The sequence below is a fragment of the Barbus barbus genome (assembly GCF_936440315.1).
Source record: "Barbus barbus genome assembly, chromosome: 40".
In the NCBI taxonomy this organism is placed as follows: Eukaryota; Metazoa; Chordata; class Actinopteri; order Cypriniformes; family Cyprinidae; genus Barbus; species Barbus barbus.
In genome coordinates this window covers 22,772,531-22,796,061 of record NC_136718.1, presented here as the reverse complement: position 1 = coordinate 22,796,061, position 23,531 = coordinate 22,772,531, and the positions used below count along the sequence as shown (strand labels likewise).

General features: G+C 34.2%; 1 protein-coding gene across 6 annotated transcripts; it reads left to right on the top strand.

Moving 5' to 3' along the window:
• Positions 1 to 4,581: 4,581 nt before the first annotated feature.
• LOC306859884 (calcium/calmodulin-dependent protein kinase type 1D-like) lies at positions 4,582 to 22,910 on the top strand. Of its 6 annotated transcripts, none has more exons than XM_079401275.1 (13): positions 4,582 to 4,683; positions 10,215 to 10,326; positions 15,149 to 15,274; positions 16,042 to 16,116; positions 16,217 to 16,355; positions 16,463 to 16,586; positions 17,597 to 17,672; positions 17,996 to 18,108; positions 18,214 to 18,292; positions 19,432 to 19,522; positions 20,373 to 20,716; positions 21,844 to 21,942; positions 22,035 to 22,910. In XM_079401275.1, exons 1-12 carry the CDS (start codon positions 4,623 to 4,625, stop codon positions 21,908 to 21,910), a joined length of 1,407 nt encoding a protein of 468 aa, XP_079257401.1. In that variant the 5' UTR covers positions 4,582 to 4,622; the 3' UTR covers positions 21,911 to 21,942; positions 22,035 to 22,910. The 6 variants fall into 6 exon arrangements, with proteins under 6 accessions (XP_079257401.1, XP_079257403.1, XP_079257404.1 ...); XM_079401277.1 differs by lacking the exon at positions 4,582 to 4,683 and adding an exon at positions 6,908 to 7,037; XM_079401278.1 differs by lacking the exon at positions 4,582 to 4,683 and adding an exon at positions 6,971 to 7,132.
• Positions 22,911 to 23,531: the final 621 nt, after the last annotated feature.

Sequence of the window (23,531 nt, the reverse complement as noted above, 5' to 3'; positions counted from 1 at the left end):
GCAAAACAATGATCACCAAGATCACCACAACAACAGCAGCAGCAGCAACAACAACAACAACAACAGCATCTCTGGGTACACTAAATGATGCCGTGTTGTTGTAGGAATCGGTTGAAGTATAGTCGGGTGTTTCTGGAGTGAATGTTGTGGTGGATATTTCTGTGCTGATGGTAGAGTGCAGTAATTCTATAAGGGTCAGAAGAACAAAGCATTTTATAAAACTATAGGCTTAACTTCTCTACAGCCCACATGAATCCCAAAACATGTGAAGTGTCAAATGTTATTTGCTGCAACACCAGAGGAAATTGTAACATACTCACTGTTGATAGTAACATTATAAAAGGTCTTGATGTTTCTTGTACCCTGTATCAATTTTTCTGCACTGAAGCATCTGTTCGATGTGACATTACGTACAATTAGATTGCCAGTCTGTATTGAAAAAGCTGTAGTCAGGTTGGTGGTGCAATTCTCATCAGGGTCACAGTATCGACCGATCATAGTGATCGTAGTCCTTTTTTCACAATCGATTTCACAGAAAATCGTCAATCCAACAATTGTGAATGGTAGGCTAGCATTTCCACCCTCAGTTGTTTCCACCTCCGTATATTTCTGACAGGAACCTGACAAAATAAATATTTTGAACTGTAAATAACTGAACAATACGCTTGGATTCACATTCTGATTTTATGTGAATAACAGATTTACAGTATCATATTCAGAAGAACTGTGGCCAAGGATTCAATAAGATCTTATGGAGATAACTCCAACTGTTATTGTTAAGTACTTGAGCAAAAACATGGCTGTTGTTAGAAATAACACTAAATCTGTTAGTTTGCCAACAAGGCACAATTATTGGTCAGTTTGGATAATCTCAAATCAGTCATCAACCACAAGACGATAATAATAATAGTTTTTATTATTATTATACTTTAGCAATATATCAAGTTGCTGAGAGAATGAAAACAAATATGATAAATTATAAAATATATTTTTTTCCTCATAAAAAATCTCATAATAAAGTAGATTGTGAAGAAATCTAGGGTTTGCTTCAAAATCAGTGAGCTTCCCAACAAAGCAGCTTTTCTGCACATGCTTCATAGATAAGACAATCCCACAATGCATTGCAACAAGCTTGGCAAAAAAAATGAATTCAATAAATATGAAGTGAGATAAAGGAGTTCTAAAATACTAATCTGTAAATGGGTACATTTGAATTCAGAACTGAAATATGATGAATGTGTTAAACATGTATTGTGTGCTAAGTACTTTCTATATTGTAGCAGAGCCGTGGCCAACATGGGCGCCGTGCACGTTAGAATCGCCACTGGCTATATGTTAACATTAGAATCAACTATTTAGTCTCTCCTGTGGTTCACACAACAAGCGCTGTTCGTTGCACATGACATCACATCACATCAGTCATTTATGAGGTTCTGACAGATGCAGTCGGACCGCGTATTTGCTCACTCGCTTTTAAAATGGAGCCGGTATACAGCACAGACAAGATTCAACTTGAAAACTGAAACAATTAAAACAACACAAATCTGTCTTACCTACGGCAAGTATCAGCATGATCGTTAAACCAAACAACACACACATTCTGATCTTAGCTTTTCGTCAGATCGCTTTAGAATTATGCTTGGATTCACTTAAGCGCGCCAACTGCCTGTTGTCCCGCCAAAAAAGGCTCCAAACACTTTGGTTTCATGGTAGGTGGCGCCAACAAGTTGCATTAGTGCCACCAAACGTGTTGTGGACCAGCGTTTTTACCCACACTCACATACTCGGAGAAAGAATACATAGAAAGAGATATTTAATTTCCACATACATACATTCTCTGATTAAGATATACGTTTAAAACGTATAAAATCACAATAGTCAAATTTATATATGTGTCTAAATGATCATTTTATATGGTATTTTATGTAGCAATCATATATGCCAACAATGAAAGTTCCAAAAAACGGGAGGTGCTAGGCATAACTTACAATGCAGTAGGCCCGCTCAGAAAAAGATGGATAGACCGATAATTCAAACAGCGGCACAAAAAAGCGATGTCCACAAGCAGAGTCATCGTCAACACCATACAAAGATGCATAATTACTGAGAGTAAGTTGAAACAGGCATTATAGGCTCTCTCGAAACACTGTGCTATGGAACATCAAAACCTTTACAAAACTGGCAAAGTCACATGACTGCAACAAATGAGGCTGTGGGCATTGATCACAAGGTAAACTCATGAACCAGTGTCTAATAAATATTTTAAATTGAAGTACAACAAATTGTACATAAATGTTATATTTAATGGTATTTAATTATTTGTAGATCACTAATAGATTACACTTTCATGAAACCTGTAAGCCTAGTTTGAAAATTTGTAGTTGTTTGTAATAGGTGGCTTTATACGTACATGTTTAGCCTGATATAACTTGACTGGTTGGGATGCTGTTTGGATGTTTTTTTGCCAGACTGAGTCACAGAAGTATAACACTCTTCAGCAAATCTTTTACTTCTGATTTTATCCGGCAGGATATATACATGAGAAAATGGCTAATGCACAGTGTCGTTCTACACTAGCACTGTACTTTATAGTGTACTACTAGGATATTCCATATTTAGTTTCCTTTTCTGTAACATTAAAATCGAATTGAGGCATCGTTATCTTTTGTTCATACGTGTAGGGTTTGTAAGTCAATTGTTCTGCTCATGATTACATTAATAGCAGGCATTTTGCAGACCGTCAGTGTGAGTCCTGCTGTGCTGCAAGCACTTTTAGCCATTTAGGGGCTGTTTGACTTGGCAGAGTGACTGATGCGCTGGCAGGACAGATTTACAGCAAATACGACTGAACTACTGCCAAAGGAAAACAGGAAGAAATCCAGGAACTAAACGGTCCTTCCAAAACAGATTCCAAGCTAGTTGTGGTCACATATAAGATTTATGCAGCTGGAAATTGGATAATATTGCCTGATAAGAGACCCACAGGGGTCCAGCAGAATCATTTAAAGAGCTTGGAATAAAAAGACTGAGCTGCTGGACTTGCATGAGTCACCCCGTCTCAGGTCAGTGATGCTAGGTTAGATTGCTAACTGGAATACATTTGGGTCCATATCCACTACTGTTCAAAAATTTGGGGGCACTTTTTAAAATATACTTCCATTCAGCAAGGATGCATTAAAATCATTTTAAAAAAAATGACTCACTATTGCAGTTTCAACATAATAAGAAATATGTCTTGTGCAACAAATCAGCATATTAAAATGATTTCTGAAGGATCACGTGACACTGAAGACTGGAGTAATGATGCTGAAAATACAGCTTTAAATCACAGGAATAAATTACATTCTAAAATATATTCATAGACAAAAAGCCATAATAACATCTTTACAATATTACTGTTTTTTTATTGTATTTTGATCAGATAAATCAAAATGATAATACAAAATGATTATTGGTGTACAAACAATTTTTGCTCAGAAATTGCCAGTAAATTTCACAATTATTTAGAAAGCAAGTAACATGCTGAATTAAACATGTTTTTAGGTATAAACACTAAACTAGTATATTCTTATAAAAAGTACTCTTATAATTTTTGTTCATTTACAACTTTTAAAAATCATTTTAGTGTAGAATCAATAAGAATGCAAAATGTTTTACTCAGAAATGTTCTCTATAATCAAAGAATCGTTTCAGGGAATGTACAGTAGGCTATATTGAATATAAGTCAATTTAAGTGGGAAGGAAATATTCAAGAAATATTTTCTGGAAACGAGTTATGATATCTTACATAGTTTTCTTGTTTCTCAGGTCAATGTGTCTTCTTGTTATGAAAATGATTTAAACAGAAAAAGATGGATAAGATTAGGGACTGTTGTTGCACAAAGTGACTGTAAACCATCATTTAGGGGTGAAATCACTGTTATACATGACTACCATCCTTGGTAGAAGTTGTGCAGAGCAAAGCGTCCCCTAAAGACTTTCGACAAGTTCCCTTCATCATGGAACAAGGATTCAAACAGTAACTGAGACGTTTTATGTCTGTCTTATAATTTAATTTCAAATCTGGTGGATATTCAGCGAAGAATTTATATCATTTTGATATCATGTAGCATTGATATAATTCACACAAAGACTATAAAAATCATGTCTAACCTGAGAAGAAGGGTCGCAACCCTTTCAGACACAAATCTGTCAGAAAAACATATCTATATGGTTAGTCAATCTGTGAAATTACAGTAGACGGTAGTAATGTACTGTAGGATATCTGGAGCAAACACTGGCAGTTCCTTTACTTTGCACTGGATGTGAGAAAGTGATTCGCATCCTCTGTGAACCCTCTTAGGTGGAAACAGGTTCCTCGTCTCCACATTCGTATTCCCATTTATGCAAATCACCCTCCCTGAAATAGAAGTATCTAGAGATCTTCATGTCCGGTTATCTGCCATGTTTCCTCTCCCCACCATGGCAACACCGTACACAGAGTGTTTTAATGAGAGAACTGTCTCGCTCAGGTTCATCATTCCCCCCCCAGGATAAACGAGACAACATCTCGCACACAAGTCAGACTTAAACTGGCGTTCCTGAGAGCGTTACGTTTGCCACTGGACGCAGTTTTTCCAGCGATGCCATCATACTTCATCAAGCAGCACAAAGCACTGGTCAGCAAAAAACAGCACCACAAAGGTAAGCCAATACCATGTGCACTACCAGACAAAAGTTTGGACATTTTGGTTAAATTTGTTTCACATGCTCTTTAAAACATTTTGATGTAAAGGCTTAAACGCTTGAAATTAGTTTTGTACTAATACAAATTATGAATTTGCTCATAAAACTTTTTTTTTTTTTTACTTTTAGAAATGGTAAATTTCTAGATTTGTACATTTCTATTTTTAGATACTACTATTATTATAAAATGTATAATAAATAATCAGCTAATGTGTCTAAATTAACTGTGGTTCCAAAGTATGATTTCATACATTTTAATCTTATTTTATAGACAATATGAATTTTATTTTAGAAATCAGTGCGTGTGTCTGTATATATATATATATATATCATTATTGTTATATAATATTATTTATAGTATTACAATGTATATATTAAACTTTATGTAAAAAACAAACAAAAATACATAATCAGTGTGTGTGTGTGTGTGTGTGTGTAAACTAATACTATTTTTTTTTTTTAAAGGTTATGCCAAATGAAAAAAAAAATCAGTAGATTTTTAAAAAATTTGACTGCAGTGAACTATTAAATCTACATTCAAAATAAACGCTTTAATAATATTTAATATTTTTATTGTAGAAATTGGTCTTTAATGTCGTAACATGCTCATAACAGGACGACTAAAATCCCCTTCTGAGATTTGCTCAAGCCTATTAGAGGAGGAAGTGTATTGTGTATTGTGAGATTATCCTGACTGGCCCAACAGGTCGCATGCAATAACCTCACCCTTGAGCTTAGGGGACGCACTGATGCAGCCCATCACAAGTGACTGAGCGCTTTCATTTTAGTAATGACTTTTGGGTGGCTTCAGATTAAATGTGTGATTCAAAGACAGTGTGTGTTTGCTAAAGCCTTCTGTAATCTTATAAACTCACTCTAATGACACTGAGACGAGTACATGAACGCTACCTCATACTCTTCCTCCTGCTAATGATGCTGTGCAGAAGTGATATACATTGTCTTGCTTTATTAATTACTGTCTGGCTGTTCTTGTAATTCTGGTGACCTGGACATTTTTTGTGGCATTCACATGCTGTGGTTGCATTACCACTGCTATCACTCACATCTGTGTAATGCCTTATGAATATGTTTGTCTAAATAGATGGTTTTTGTTGCCAAGCAGTTATGGGCTGAATACCACTTAGCAACTAAAAAGCAGTGCCATGGCATTGCAGCGTGGGAGTTTTACACATGCACTCACATTTTCAGAAAATACACAAATTATCTTTGGTTTATTGTCAGATAATGTGTTCATGCAGTATCCACCATGTTTTTATGGTTCACCGGGTGTCAGTTTTACAATCTACTGACAGCCAGTTAATAGCACAATATACATTTTAAAAGCAATTTTGTTTACATAGTAGGCCTACATGCTTTCATTAATAAAAGCTTGAAATGCTCCTGCTATCCAGATATTGATAATGATTGAGAAAACCCATGTTGGTTAAAGTGATTGGCTAGTTCACCCGAAAATGACTATTCTGTTATAATTTACTCACCCTTCACTTGTTCCAAACCTGTATGAGTTTGTTTCTTCTGTTGAACATGAAAAAAAAGATATTAACCAAACAGCTGACGGTAGCCATTGACTTCCATAGTTTTTCTGTACTATGGAAGTCAATGGCTACCGACAATTGAACCATTTGTAACCATATAGTGCACATTTCCATATTTATGTAGTTACATATAGTTATAAAAAGTGATATTTTAACAGTGATATTTTTAACCTTGTTACGGTTTGACGGTATTTTGTTCAAATAGCAAGACTGATGTTTTTCGTCAGTTATTAATTATGTTTTATTTTGCATTATATTTCGTTTAATCAATATTTATTGCATTGTTTTAGTGTCACGTTTGTTACCATGTCCTTGTTTTTTTTAACCTCAGCTTGTGAATGGGCCACTCATTTGCTTTTTGTTGTGTCTCTTTTAGAACTTGTATTATTGGTGGTTATATATTCTGCAAGTCATGTAGAAATAGATTTGATCACTTTAGACTGCATCCTAGCATTAGTAAATTATACAGGCAAATGCTGCGACCTAGTTTTTTTATTATTGCAAAGTGCTGGCAACCACAGATTTTAGTTTTTTTTTTTTTTTTTGCATTTTGTAAGGTGACATCCCATGTAGACAGTCCTTTAGAAGAGACCTTGAGAATCCGTCTCGCTGGCCGCTCCTCCTTCATTGACAGCTCATGTAATCTCCAACCTGTTGGTTATTTGTGCTCCTCTCGACGGGCTTAATCTGTCCAGACTGCAGCGGGCTTTTGGCAGGAGAGTCAGAGCGGGGCATCTTTTGCGCACTTGCCTCTAGGTAAGTCAAAGGACGGGACACTGACCCGAGTAAAGCCGATTCCTGTCCCATTCACAGACACCAGACGAGACTGAGGCTGCTGCTGCTAAAAACAGGTCAGACTTTAAGTTACAGTGTTCATGTGGCGAGCAGTTTTTGCAACTAATTATATTTGCATATGAGCACGGTAATTTAAAGTGTAATTTTTTTTGCAATAGAATATTTTATTGTCTGAGTGCACGCAACAATTGATGAAGAAATCAGCTTCTCTTGATGACCGTGAGTGATTTGCAGTTAAATGCGCACTGCATATGAAAGCTTTTTTTTTTGCATGCCGATCACACCGCATTAATTGCACAGGAATGTGCATCATTGCATTTCGGACACGTTGCAAATGTCTGTTTCGTTGAGATCTGTGCAGCATCCTCTCTACTCGCATGTCATTCTTTGTCACTGCTGTCCTTGCTTGAGCCTCGATAGTTTCTGCAAAAGACAGAGTTCGTGCTGGAGTTGTTACAGACCTGAAGGTAAGGTCAGAAACTGGCTGTTTGTAAAATAATCACCCATGCATGCATCAGAATGCACGTTGTGAATGATGATTAATTAATGCATCACGTGCATATTAAAGGTGCACGCTGGTTTGTGCATGAACAGATTATATATTCGTCAGTCACTGAGGTGTATGGGACATCTCGCACCTGGACATGATTTAATGATCCGTCCTGAGCTGCATGTTTATGTTGGTATGAGATATTTGAGTGGTTAGTCCACAGACGCACTGTACATTAAAGGGGCTGCATCGTAAAGACAAAGCTAGGCAAGTACAGAATGTTATTTTTATGTGAGCAAAGAGAGACTGCAAGTGTAATGCAACATCTTTGTTGTTGAGTTTTTTTTTTTCAATATTGTGCATTTAATATTAATTTAAGACAGAAAAAGACAAAGGGAAAGATTAGTCGACTGTTTATGTCCAGTTAATGTTAGTCATTTGAACGGAAAAAAAAATGTAGAGAAGGATATCAAGGCAGGGTTAGAATTTTCTGTGAAATATTGTAAAAAATTATATGGAATTTGTGAGTATACTGGGAGTTCTAATTGTTTTGAACCTTTTGAAAAATATTTAAAAAATATTGCATTTTCTTTGTTTTATTTTAAATTGTGCTGTCAGACGATTAATCGCATCCAAAATAAAAGTTTTTGTTTACAGAATGTGTGTATACTGTTTATATTTATCATGCGTATATATAAAGACATATATATTTTGAAAATATGTACATGTATATATTTATATTCATATAATTTCTATTATATATAAATATATTTAATATATAAACATAACATATTTTTCTTAAATATACATGCATGTGTGTGTATGTTTATATATACATAATAAATATACACAGTACACACACATATATATTCTCTAAAAAACTTTTATTTTGGATGTGATTAATCGCAATTAATCATTTGATAGCACTATTTTAAATATTTGTTAAATATTGTTTTATTTTAAATTAATATGCATTTTAATTAAATTATATTTTATTGTAATATATTTTATTATAATTTATTTAATGAAGTACATTTTATTATTGATATTAATTTACATTTTGTAATATTAATTATTCATATATATAACATATGTTTCCTTAATTTTTTATTATATTTTCATTCTAATGAATTTGGAATTAAATTAATATTTTGAATATTTATCTTAATTTTATTTTAATTATTAATGTATTTGTCATAAAAATGATGTTTTCTCATTAACTTTTCATTATTTAAATGTATTTATTGTCAAATTTATTTAAAGGAAATTGTTGTTTTAAATATTCATCTTCATTTCAAACTATTTTCAATTCAAGTTTATTTTAATCATTAATATATTTGTAATTTTACAGATAATATTTTTATGAATTTCTTTGTCATGCCTTAATTTTAATGTATGTTTGTGTCTTTTTATTTGTTTGTTTGTTGATCAGCGATCATAATTCTGCAAATATATTGTTTATTACAGTGATGATACTGACTGCATGCAACTATGCAAGTTCACCTGAGTCCGTGTTCTTTGAGAGCTCTTGTCCAATCATGCCTCCTAATTGGATGTTCCTGTTCTCTTTAGATTACCTAATTTGTTTATTAAGCCGTCTATTAGTGGTCTACTAATAGTCTACAAAATACTCCATTCCATAGGGTTTTCTCCACCTTGGGGTACTCAGTGACACGTTTAGTGGCAAACTGATTATATTTTTGGCTTTTGAAGTTATAAAATGCAGCTGACCTTCTGAACTCAGGTAGTGAATTGTTTTAAGGTCGATCCAGAAGATCAGAGTCTTTAATCTGTTATATAAGTGGAAGAAAGCAAGACTTATCGGAACTCCTCTTAATGTACTGCTAATCCCAGAGAAGTCGTTTTATGTTGGAGGACAAATCTGTATTTATATTTGAACTCCTTTTATGAAGAGACACAGTAAACATGGTGAAAAATAACCCATCATTCCAGCTTTCCATGCTGCCGATTTGTGCTGTCTTTGTGCGCAGTTGATGGATTGTTCAGTTTTCTAGATGGGTTTTGTTAAAGAAGATGACTTTATCAAATGCATTCAATCATTTGATGCCTGTGGACACCTTTTTTTGACATGCTAAGGGTGTAGACTGGACAAAATCCACCTGCAAACTCCATAGATATTCCAGTTAAAATAGAATCAGAGATATTTTCTTTAATAAATGTGCCATGCATCAATCATAAAAGCCGCCTAAACTCCAGCATTAGGATGCACATATACGTGTCTGTACACTGACCAGCCAAAACCTGATTAGCGTTTTCTGACAACCGTGTAGCACAGCCAATGAGAAGCTCTGGAAATTTGAAACAGGGCATCAGAGGTCAGTGACACACTAAAACAGGCTGATAGATGAACACACATCCAATCAAGACAGACTGTCCGTCAGCAGCTGACAATGAACGTGAGACTTCGTCAGAGAGACTGAGCTGAGTTTCATCTTGATTTTAAAATTTAATTAGATATATTTATCAGGCCTCATGGCTCCTGGAATATTTGGCATTGTTTTGGCTGCAAGTAAAGGTATATTCACAAAGCTTTGATTTAGTGCTCGCTTTTTCCGAACCGATCACGGACGTAGGTCTTTGTTTGTCACTTTATAAATCTTTTATGTTCTTTTTTTTACCCTCTCCAGAAATCCCTGTAGAAACCCACGCAGAAATGGGACGAAAGGAGGGCAACTACGATTGGAAAAAGAGCACGGATAACATCCAGGATGTGTTTGAATTCATGGAGGTGCTCGGATCGTAAGTACACATTTAGTTCTTCTTCTTATTCATTTTAAAAGCTGGAAATGGTTTATTAACATACATTTGTTGTTAATAGGGTAAGCTTTAGTTTTTGGAAGTAAATATATCCTGGTGGCATTTATGTCACAGGTACAATTTTATTTTAATAAAGTAAATAAATTTACTTTTCGAAGTTGTAAACGAATCAAGGGTTATTGGAGTTCATTTTTACCTGCAAATCACATTTTCAAGTAAAAATGTCTTTGCAATTCTTTTTTAAAAAGTAAAGCAATTTTGTCAAAATTCAAAAATTGATGTAGATGGTGTACTGTTTTCTCTTAGAATTTGCTAGTAAATTTTACAATTAGAATTACAAAGAAACAATTGTGAATTGAATTAAATGCAAAATTTGAAGTCGAAAGAACATAATTTTTTTTTTTTGTAAAACACACCAATAATCTGTTTTATATGTTTGCAGTGCAGCTTAATTGTTCTTGCCATAATAAATAAATATATAAATTATTTGTACATAAAAGTGTAAAAGTAAAAAGTTTTTAAAAAGTACACTAAAAATAGCTTATATTGCAGATTTTTTATTCCTCAAAAAAAAAAGTGTATTTTTTTTCCCTGAGTATTTTAAGTGTGTTAGAGACATTTCCAAGAAAGCTGTTTTTGCTCACCCAGCCGGTAGAGGATTGACCCCGTTACCCAACTTTACCAGGTTTACACTGGCTTTTAATGCTTTATAAGTTTGGTAATTCCGGCCTTGGCATTTGCCAGATTAGCAGTTCATTCAGAAAAGCTCATGAGCATTCAGCTTTAACATTTTCAGTCTTGTGTTGTGATTTGTAGCAATTTGATAAAGAAAATAGTTTACTAATATTGATCTTATCTAAGTTTAATACGCAGAGCCTTTCGGAGGTTGATTCCATTGAAAAGTGTATCACTATCAGTCTGTAATCAAACATTGATCATTTCAACATGAACTCAACAATTGCAAGAGTTTGTGGGCGGGACTATCAGTTTGACTAGCCAATAGGAGGCAGATGGGAGAAATGTTCAGGAATCCTATCTGAAAACATTAGTTCAGTTCTGTTTGTTGACGCTTCTTCACCTTGCATAAACATGGCATTATGATTTAGATTGTGAATGAGCTGTTTAAATGTGTAATCTCAAATCCGTTATCCCATCTGAGCAACTTAACGGGTCTCAGACGGTAAACCAGACACCAGTGATCCGGCCCTGCTGTCCCGAATCGCTTGTGATGTCATCGAGGGGGCGTAAAGCTGACTAGACAATGAGCTCAGCAGACATGAGCAGCTGTACATTGTCTTTGCTGACTGTAGAGCGATCACCAAGCAGAATAATGTCCCGTCCCTGAACACAGACACTGTGAGATCAGCACAGTTATTTGGGACCTTTCTTTCCATTCATGACTAAATGATCAGCTACTGTTGGATTCAAGTGTCTCTCTCTCTCTCTCTCTCTTCATTTGATTGGCTGATGTTGAGTTTTATTCAGTTAAGTCTGTACACTCTCAGAAAAAAAAGTACAAAAGCTGTGACTGTGGTTGTACCTTTTCAAAATATAAACTTTTGTACCTTTTAGGTATTAATATGTACCTTTGAGGTACCCTTTAGGTACAAAATTGTACCTTTTGAAAACATACCACCCCAGTGACAGCTTTTGTACATTTTTTTCTGAGAGTGTAGCTTTCAGGTCACTCTGCGGCTGTCGTTCTCATTGTATTGGTCTGTAGGGGAATCAAGGGTAAAGCACAGGTTAAGACACCTCCAGACCGGAGTGTGTTAATCACTTTGGCAGACAAGAACAGGGATCACAGGTGTCAGGGAACAGCTAACGGGATGGAGACAGATTTGCGATAATCTACCGGACATGGCCTGTCTATTGCTTTGATATTGATTTTTTCTGTGTAAGTTACTATACTATTTTCATCAATTAAGGCAAGGCATCTCAGATGAATAGGGTACAAATGTAACTAATACATATGACTATACTTGCATTTATAATTGCACTTAAGTTAAGTTTTCTAAAATGTTTTTTGTAAATGAGTTGATCTATTATCTAATTAAATATTTACATTTTCTGAACATTGAACATCTGAACATTTCTGTTTCCTTTTGTTGATGTAAAAGGAAATTTTCACTCAGAAATTGCTAATATATATCACAAATATTTAGAAAGAAATGGCAAATAACACATAGAATTAAACATAAAAATGTTGAAGTAGAAACACTGAATTTCTTGTAAAATGTATTCCAATAACCTTTGCTTTATTTACAACTTCCAAAAATCATTTTATAGTGTATTAGAGTTACAAAAGGGATTTTTCATCTCTTTTTGTCACTCCATAAATTGGAAAATACTGTAAATAGTTAGAAAAATAGGAATAAAATGTATAAATTGTATAAAAAACTGGGGGAAAAAAACACATTTTGAGAAAATGACCTTTAAAGACTTGTATTGTAAATGAAATAGATATAGTGTAATAAAATAAACACTTAAAAGTTTGCATGTTTTGCTTACACTAATCTAAAAAAAGCCAAATAGCACAATCTCAAAAATGGCCAGTTCAAAAAAAAAAAAAAATAGAAAGTAAAAAAAAGTTATTTTCTGTAATGTCTTGCCTTAATTAGCATATCATGTACTTAAATTGATTATTTTAAATCTGAATAATTTTTTGTAATTTTTTAATGAAATATAAAAAAAATTCTCCTGTAATTTTGCCGTCACTATTTATTGTTTTTATTTATTTAAATGTTTTTGGAGAATTTTGCTCTTGTGTTTTGCTGCCCCTTTCACCTTGTCCTCAAAAGTGAGGTGCGAATTAAAAACCAAAAACCTGAGTTTATAATTCACACAGGTCCTAAAGCAACATAATTATCTAGTTTCAGGCATAAACTAGTGTGTCTAGAGAGCTCTGTCACAACCTGCCCTTGCCTGTGGGTGTTAGTGGCACCAGTTATGGCACCACCATTATGGGCCGTAGGGAGTTCCACTGACAAAAACAACCTGAATTAAACTCCCACAATCCCTCAGCAGGCTTCTACTGGACTTAACACCCATCAGGATGAAGTACAGCATCTAAAATGGGCTTATATTGGTGAGGCAGTGATGAAAAATTTGTGTTTATGTATTTCACTGGCAGTTTTCTTTGTCTTTGGGCACATTCTGTGCACTGACCTTCAGTTTGAGCTGTATTTAGTTTTATTCATGCATTTAATTGAAATCCACAGTAGTTAATGAATTGAGGACTTTCTAAAGGATTATTCACTCCTGACCGCGGGTGAAGGTAAAACATGCATCTCTGAGCTTTTGCATTCAGCGCAGGAAAATGGTGTTGTGGGAATACGTGTTAGATGCTGGCGGTGTCAGGGAGACGGTTGTTTCGTGCCGCTTCATTTGTGCGTGGGAGGCTGAGATTGATTGTCTGAAGCCATGTGTGATGTAGCACTTCTTTTGTAACAGGTGTGAGTCCAAACCATTATGAATTTAGTGTTATATCAAAAAATATATACGTACACTGCAAAAACTGCTTATATTTTAAGTAGCAAATGTTATAAAAAATGTTTTATACAGTCAAAAATAATACATTTTGTGAGATGTACACTAAAGTTACTCTAAATATATACTCTTTTAATATTTATTTGAAGCAGTAAATGTTATTAAAATATTTTATACAGTTAAAAAATAACAGTAAGGTTTATCTCCAATTGCATAGTTTTTTTTCCAAGGTGTATTCTCTTAAAATTTCACTTAAAATATTTCATGCATGCAATTTGCATGCAAATTACACTATTATTTTCGATATATTATATTATTTTCATGTTATTAAAATATTTTAAACATTTAAAAATAAATACATTAAGTGAGATTTACACTCAGTTACACTTATTTTCACAATATATTTGCTTAATATTATTTTGATGTTATTAAAATAATTTAAAAAGTTAAAATAATACATTATTGGAGTTTCCCCTCTAATAACACTATTATTTTCAAGATATATTATCTTAAAATATTTATTTTAAGCAGTAAATTGTATTAACTTATTTTATACCGTTAAAAAATAATACATTTAGTCACATTTAGACTCAAATTACACTATTATTTTCAAAATATATTATTTGAATATTTATTTATTTTATACAGTTTAAATAACACATTTAGTGAGATTTACACTAAAATTATACTGCTTTATTTCAATATGTTTTCTTAATGTGCATTTTTAGTATATTATTAAAATATTTTATACAGTTAAAAATAATACGTTTAATATGATTTACTCTCCAATTATGCTATTCTTTTCAAGATATATTCCCTAAATATTCTTTTATATTCTGTGAGATGTTATATCTCATGCAGTTTTCTTTTTTCTTTTTAAGTGACAGTGAACACAAAGATGCTGTTTAAAAATGAGATTTTCACAGTGTAAAATACAGATGGGAAACGTTCAGCTATTAAACACTGATAAGAGTATTACCTGAATAATATGCAGATTTGCAGCAGGTAAACCAGTGATAGCACATGTAATCTCAGCAAGCATTCTTTATAGCCTAGATAATACTGTTTTATTCATCCAATCCCAGGCTAATTGTAACCTAGTCTCTTTCCATCAGAGGCCTTACCATGCCAGCTGACCTGATTGTGTTTATCGATGCACCTGGAAACCAAAGCCATTACTTGTTATTACATTGTTATTAAATGGGCGGCTTGCAGTGCAGCGCTGAGATCTCGGCAGGGTTTAAAAGGTCACATCCTCACATTCATTAATTGCACATTTGACCTTACCTCATCTTTCTGTCTTTGCTTTCTCCAGGGGAGCGTTCTCAGAGGTCTTCATGGTGAAGGAGAGAAAAACAGGGAAGCTTTTTGCTCTGAAGTGTGTGAAGAAGAAAAACAAAAGGGACATCAACCTGGAGAATGAAATCGCTGTGTTGAGAAAGTAAGACTGAATTAAACCAACACTAGCTATTATGTAAAAATCTTACAGCATTTGCTGAAGATGCACTCACCCTCAGGCTATCCAAGTTGAAGATGAGATTGTTTCTTCACGTGAACGGATTTGGAGAAATTTAGCATTATATCACTTGCTCACCAATGGATCCTCTGCAGTGAATGGGTGCCGTCAGAATGAGAGTCCAAACAGCTGATAAAAACATCACAATAATCCACACGACTCTAGTCTATCAGTTAACATCTTGTCAAGCGAGAAGCTGCATGTTTCTCAGGAACAAATCCATGCTTCTAACTTTAAACTGCCACTTCTGGCCAAAATATAACTCCATAATCCATAATAACACGTCCTCTAGTGAAAAAGTCCATCCCCTGTTGTCATCTCACGTCAAAATCCGGTGCTTGATCTGAAAAAACAAAAACAAACAGTGCTTGATCTGTGCATTTTCTCTCCTGATTCAGATGAGACAACTTTTTCCCTGGAGAAAACATTATTATGGACAGAGGAATTGCATTTTAGCTAGAAGCAATGAAATGTAGGATTTTTTTACTTCACAAGATGTTAACTGATGGACTGGAGTTGTGTGGGTTACTTGTGGATTATTGTGATGTTTTTATCAGCTGTTTGGACTCTCATTCTGACGGCACCCATTCACTGCAGAGCATCCATTGGTGAGCAGGTGATACAATGCTACATTTCTGCAGATCTGTTCCCATGTTAAATCTGCACTAATGTCTTAATTTGTTGTCATTTAGGATCCAACATGACAATGTGGTTTGCTTAGACGATTTCTATGAAAGTCGGACGCATTACTACCTGGTCATGCAGCTGTAAGCACCTCTGTTTGCATTAACACCCATGAAACCCCTGTTATTTTAAACCTATTTGTGTCTTTATAGCAAGTTTGTTACATTGCTCATATCCCATCAGCGTTTCAGGTGGCGAACTGTTCGACCGGATCCTGGACCGGGGCATGTATTCAGAGGCCGATGCTAGTCTGGTCATCAGGCAGGTGCTGGAGGCAGTCAGCTACCTGCACAAAAACGGCATAGTCCACCGCGACCTCAAGGTACAGAGACACCGCGTTCACACAAACATATACATATATCAAGTGTGCTGTAGATATATATGGATGATATCAACAGTGGACTAAAAACCACTGTTTTCTCTCTACAGCCAGAGAATCTGCTCTACTACAGCCCTGATGAAAACTCCAAGATCATGATCAGTGATTTTGGCCTGTCTAAGATGGAAGATAATGGCATCATGTCCACGGCCTGCGGGACTCCAGGATATGTCGGTAGGAATGATGTCAAATGAATGGCCTTTTAAACAGCCAGTGAATGTCAAAACACAAGAGACACATCTGTAAAACTGAAAGGCCGCATACGCAGCTGCTTTTTGATTGAAATTTCACAAAATATTTACCTTACCTTCATATTTCTCTGAGTGACACACAGTATTCAGTGGGAAATACTGTAGTGCTTTGAGTGATTAATGTGCTGGAATAGTATTTGTTACTATTATTTTATAAAACTGCGCTGGTTGCATCAGCAGAAAAATAGATTTAGAGACAGTGTAAGATAATATATTTGGATAACAGATTATAAAAACATTGTAATGTTATTTAACTCTTATAGTATTTAGTATTTATGCATATGCTTGTAAATATGCTTTTATTGTAAGATTAGTTTAAATTTTAGGCATTTTGATAGAAAATTATGAAAACAGGTGTTATTTTAGTATTATTTATAAACTGTTATTTTATTTATTAATATTAATTTATATAGTATGTATTCATACACATATTAATATACTTTTATTTTAATAGTTTTATTTTACTTTGTTACAATTGATGAAATATTTTGTATTATATTTACAGTATACTGTTAGTAGTATTTATTTATTCTAGTATTTATTAGTATATTAATACTGTATGCTTTCATTTTTATATTTTCATTTATTATTTTAGTTTTCGAAATTTTAAGTGTTTTTTAAAAAATGTTTATTAATTTAATGTTTCTATTTAGCTTTATTTTATTTTATTTCAGTTTTAATTTTAGTAAACTCTCTCTCTCTCTCTATATATATAGATATGTTTATATTTCAGCTTTGCGTTGGTGAACAAAAAATTATCTTTAATAGTTTTATTTGTAGTTAACAACAACACTGATTAAATTTTTTTATTTTATTTTTCCCAAATGACATGCTCTGATGATCTTGCACAATAAACCAAAGGACATTTAAGACAATAAACAAGTTTGTTTTTTTTAAACCATGTTGTTTCTAATAATCTGTATTTCCTCACAGCCCCTGAAGTATTGGCCCAGAAACCTTACAGCAAAGCCGTTGACTGCTGGTCTATTGGAGTCATTACCTACATCCTGTAAGTCCCTTCCTGGTAGGGAAGTAATTTCTAAGAAACTGATTTTTGTACTATATTTGCTCCACAAGTGAGTTGGACTTTAAACAGCACTGCTATTTACAGAGAGTGATAAATGGATGCCAAATTCTTAATTTAGAAACCTAAAGCTTGTGTTTGTCAAAACTGACAGATAAGCAGTTTGAGTCGGAGTGAGTCACTGGTTCACCAAAGACCTTTAGCTGTGCTCTTTAACTCCACACAGAAAGCAAACGATGTAGGTCTCTGAGATACATGGCGCCCCCTGAAGGAAGTTTGCATTTATTTATTTTGCTGTATCTTTACAGTCTCTGTGGATATCCTCCTTTCTACGAAGAAACCGAGACTCGTCTGTTTTCTAAAATCATGAAGGCGCAGTATGAGTTCGACTCGCCCTTCTGGGATGATATCTCTGAGTCTGGTTAGCATCCTATACTTCCCTACTGCTAAATCATCTCATGTGATTCTGTAAAACACACCTGTAACTAGAAGCCTTTAGCCTCATGTATCTTTATTATCTCTCTAGCAAAGGACTTCATCCGCAACATGATGCAGAAGAATCCTAAGATGCGTTATGACACAGAACAGGCTCTCAGACACCCCTGGTGAGTGACCGCAGGACAGATTTACTGCTCTTTAAAGTTTATGAGTCTTAGTGGAGGCCTCTGTTATGTTTCCTTCATATATCAGACATGTCAGAAATACAAAAATAATGAGACATTGTTGACACAGAGTAAGAGTATAAAGCTATAAAATTATGGATTTTATAGCACATCATTTGCTATGTCATTATTGCTAACTAAAACTATTAAACATAACTTTCCGTCAGAAAATCAAGCAGAAATAAAATAAATATTAGATGAAAAATTATCAAAAATAATATTTGGTAATATAATACAATGCAAATATGAGATGAAAAATGTAAGCTTAAAAAATGGCATTTGTTAAAAACAAAATTGGTGATTGAAATGAAGCAGAAAAAAAATTAAATATAAATATTAGATGAAAAAAAGCCTTAAAATTTGTACAAATTATTTTCAGTAAATAAAATGAAGGAAAAATAAAATATAAATATTAGATGAAAACATTAAGTTTAAACTTAAATTTATTTAAAATATTTATGGTAATTGAAATAAAGCAGAAATAAAATGAAAAATTAATATTAGATGGAAAACTTAAAAAACAACAACCATAAACTAAAATTTTAAATGTTGCATTTTGCAACTAACTGAAATAAAATAAGCTGAAGTTCTAGTACTAAAATGACTAAATCCGATATAAAAAGACAAAGCTAAATAAAAATGTAAAAAAAAACTTTTCAAACTGAAAAAACAAAACAAAATGAAATGACTAAAACTTTAATTAAAATAAAAAATTAAATGAATAAAAGCATATTTAATATTAATACTAAAATAGTATACAAATAATATTAAAATAACACTCATAATTCAGTGAGAGACACTGAGTTCATATGTAGACAATGTTGAGATCTCTTCTGAAAGTTTAGCTGAGACACATATGAGATTACATGGGTCTTTTTTCTCAGACTTGATCAAAAGTCTCCGTTTGCTCTTTGCTTAATCTCATTGCTGTGCAGGAGAAACAACCAGAGAATCCCACAATCCAGATTTGTTAAGATTAAACTACGCTAAACTTATTTCTGTCTTAGGGATTGGTTAAAACAGGAAACGAAATCCTTCTGTTTTCCACCAGCTCTGGTTTTAAATCCAGCTTTGTCCTGCAGGATTATAGGAAAGACGGCCCGGAGTCAGGACATCTACCACTCCGTCAGCGAGCAGATCCAGAAAAACTTCACGGCCAAGTCCAAGTGGAAGGTAAGGTCATGTTTCATAACTCGGTGTATTCTCGGGTTAGAGTGTGTCTCCTGTGGTTTAGTCTCAGTTGGCTTTTTCAGATGACCTCTGGTCTGATTACACAATTCAGCTTTAAATATGAGTGGCTGATTTGGTCACCCGTCTTGCCTATAATTGCTCCATCTGTGTGAATATCTGGGACAGACCAGTTTCAGCAATCTGATTTATGCTTTGAGACATTAAAACAGCGCTAAAGTATTTTATCCTAATCAAATCAGCTGTCTAGAATAAGATTTTATTTAACATAAAATGGGTCTCCTTCTTATGGTGGCCACCATGTTGAGAGGAAATTAACTCAAACTTATTTTTGCAGAGAATATGAACTTGTGTATATTGCCAAAAAAATATTAAATATTTTTAATAGCCATTATATTTGGTATGGATCGGTTATTAGCACACTGCTAAGTCCATATACTGGGCACTATTTACTGAATATGGTTTCATTTCTTTTCAGTTAATGAACCCAGAAAAAGAAAAAAATGCTGCTTATTTCACTGCCATTTCAATGTCACACTGGTAGCTGAAGATCTAGCTTAGCAGACTGCATTATGGGAGACAGTACTCAATGCCGTAAGCTCTGTTTATACACTGCAAATTATGACAAAAGTGGGTCTTTTATTCATACAGTGAAATTTGCATACTTTGCTTACATAGCCAAACATTTCAATTTTTGTGCACCATTAAAATGCATTGGTAGTTTTTAATTTGACTTCATGGTTCACTATAAAGATTAGGTGCTAAACTGAAACAGCTCGTTTAGTTGTTTCCTGCGCTCTACTGACTGTCTGAAATCATGATCTCGTCACTCCAGCAAGCCTTCAACGCTACGGTGGCCATTCACCACATGAAGAAACTGCAGCTGGCCCACTCTGAGGCCTGTCTCCGTCTGAAACAGACACCTGCGCCTGTGCCTGAGATCAAGGTCATCGCAACATCCACACCTGAATCCGTCCGCAAGAAGCTGTTCACTGAGACCCCCGAACCAAACGGCAACGTTCCCAGCAATCAGATGAACCTGCCGTCTGGCTCCACCGAGTCAAAGAGTCATTATCACCCCGTCCGGGTCAGTCACAGCGACACCACCCATGTCGGGACCCTCACCATTGCAGAGAAGAGCAAACATGTGTATCACTCGCAGCCAGCGGACCTCAATGGGTATGTATTTGTGAGTAAATTATGGAAAACATGACCTTTGTTTGATAATTTAAACTAAAACTAAGCTGTGTAATTGTGTTATACAGAAAATGATGTTTTTGGTGCAAGAACCCTCAACTAACATTATTAGTGGGCAGTTAAAGTTAATGTGCTAAACCTATTTTCAGTGTTGTTATTGTTAACTCAAACTGAAACTTTTCAAAATTGTTTTAGGTAATTAAAATAACATTGCAATAAAAATGAGTTAAAATTGTATTATAATTGTATACATTTTATTTATAAAATAAAATTTTAGATTAATTTAATAATAATTTTCATCTAAGCTTTTTAAGGTTAAGTACCAAAATTGCTAAAACTATAACTGAAATAAAAATAAATTAAAGCTAAATAGAAATAAAAATATACACCCTCACCACCACCACCCAAAAAAAATAAACTTAAAATAAAATAAAATAATGTTTTTCTCAGTGTAGTTATTGTTAACTAAAACTTTTCAATCATTACAAAGTAGAATAAAATAAAATATAAATATTAGATAATCTTAAAAAAAAAATTGTTGCCTTGGCAACTAACTGAAATAAGCTTAAGTACTAAAACTGAAATAAAAATAAATTAAAACCAAAAAGAAACATTTGAAAAGAAATATATGACAAAAGGACTTAACAAAATTACTAAAACTAAAATTAAAATGAAAAATGAAAATACAAAAAGATAATTCAAAATCTTAAAAGAACACAGCCTATTTTACTTCCCTAATCTGCATATTTATAAGTCATTTTAAAGGTCATTGCACACTGAGTCCAAATTTTTCATCCGAAAGTTTTGCACGTTAAAAAATAAATACGACCTCACTGTGTCAGTCATGTTTACACACTGCCTCTGAAACTTTCATCCATCATAAAAAAAATTCTGATCAGGTTAAATTTTCTGCATTTTTGCATCCGTAGCATGCATTTTGCTTGGAAAGGATGACGAATACTAAAAAAATGGAAAACCGCACGCAAACATTTCAGACTCAGTGTGCAATGACCTTTAAACAGGAAAAGTGTGGGACAGGATTTGATTTTATCAATTGAGTGTTGATTTTCTTTCCATGCATGCTCTAATTAATTCCTTAAATTCTTCAGGTATGCAAAACGAAGCTCCAATCGTAACGGGCAGAACCTACAGACTGGCGTTTGCTCTGTCATGTGATTGGCTGCTTTGGCATTGCATGATTTTGGCAGGTAAATATGACTGCTTAAATTTTTCACTGCATATTATAAATGTATGTTGACGTGAAAATGCTAAATGCCCTTATTTCTCGTGCTTGCTACAGGTCTGTGACCTTTCACTCAGCCACTGGCTGCTTTCTGTGGGCCGGTCCTGCTGCTCTGTCCTGCTCAAGAGTGTTGGCAAGACAGCTGGCCACCGGCCCGCACTATTCTGAAATACTGAAGTTTAGGGGAGTGCCTCCAAACCAGCAAACACACACACACACACACACACGCGTGCGCACGCAGAGCACAAATCCAGCCTGTCACACACTCGCAAACGACACAGTATCCCTGTAAAAGCAGAAACGATTACATGTTAGGTGCTGAACCTCAGACTTTGTATTTTCCCTTGAAGAAACGGATTTACATTATCAAGGTCAATTAATCTCTCTGTATTAAAACATTTGGAGCAGGGCGTCTGTGTTATTGGACACTTGTAGTATTGGGAGCTTTGTACATATACTCTCTGTGATGCATGGCTAGTTTGTAATGTGTACTACAGTAGTAATTCACGTGTGTAAAACACTTTTGCTTCACTGTAAGCCGTCATTATTATTGATTGTATATATTTACTGTATTCAGTAGTTTGTTTTTGTTTTTGGTCATTTAACTAGAGTGAATGTTTATTTTTCTAATGCAGAAATTATTATTGTATGTTTATCCATTCTATATTTTTGTCATAATAAAACAGATAAAAATGATTTAATGCCTTTTCCCTCCACCATAGTAAGCCTAGCCTTTGTTTTGTGCACTATAATGCACTATGTTCCTCACAGACATGAACTTTACTGTTAGAAATACTGTCAATTGTGACTAATTATCTTGTATGAGATTATAATTAAGTGTCCTCTAAACTACAGAAAAGGTTTATGTTTGTGTAGGCTGCTACTGTTGATGCTTTGTGCAATATTTTTTTACCAATAAACCCTCACACATCACTTTGTTTTTGTCACTCTAGTCTTCTGAGGAAGATTCACTTGTTTTACCCATTCACTACGGTTTTTGTTTTGTTTGTTTTGTTGTTGTTGTTTTTTGCTAGTGGGTAGCTTGAAATAACTTGAGGATTTTGAGTTTGAGTCAATCGGAGTGGTACCAGAGTAAATGACTCACTCAATTGAATCGGTTTGTCTGTTCCTCCGCCTCTCGCGCCTTCTACCACTGTCAGTACTACTACTGGATTAGCTCGCTAGTTTTATGAGAATAACTGAAATAAGCGGAAAAAAGTATGATGTTCGAATCAAAAGTCCATGTTTCCATCCCAAAGACATCGAAACATCCAACACGAATCTACGAACGTGTTCAGGTGAGGTCTGCTAACCAGTGAAACACTCTATTAAAGGCATAATTCACCCAAAAATTAAAACACTGTAATTAATTACTCGCCCTCATCTTCAGAACACCATCCTCCGTCATTATCGAGAGTACTATAGTATGACGAATCCACGAATAAATCTTTATTTTATTCATTGGCATGAAAATAGACTTTTCGTAATCTTCTTGTTTTTTTACCTTTTAGTTTTTAATTTTTTTTCCAATATGTAAATTAATCTGATTTCTGA

Bases quoted from the DNA above. Each gene is read 5' to 3' on its own strand.
- LOC306859884 (XM_079401274.1), top strand. From the start codon at position 7,411: ATGTCTGTTTCGTTGAGATCTGTGCAGCATCCTCTCTACTCGCATGTC. The intron at 15,275-16,041 runs GTAAGACTGAAT...GTTGTCATTTAG, and splicing joins GAAATCGCTGTGTTGAGAAA to GATCCAACATGACAATGTGG. The intron at 16,117-16,216 runs GTAAGCACCTCT...ATATCCCATCAG, and splicing joins TACTACCTGGTCATGCAGCT to CGTTTCAGGTGGCGAACTGT.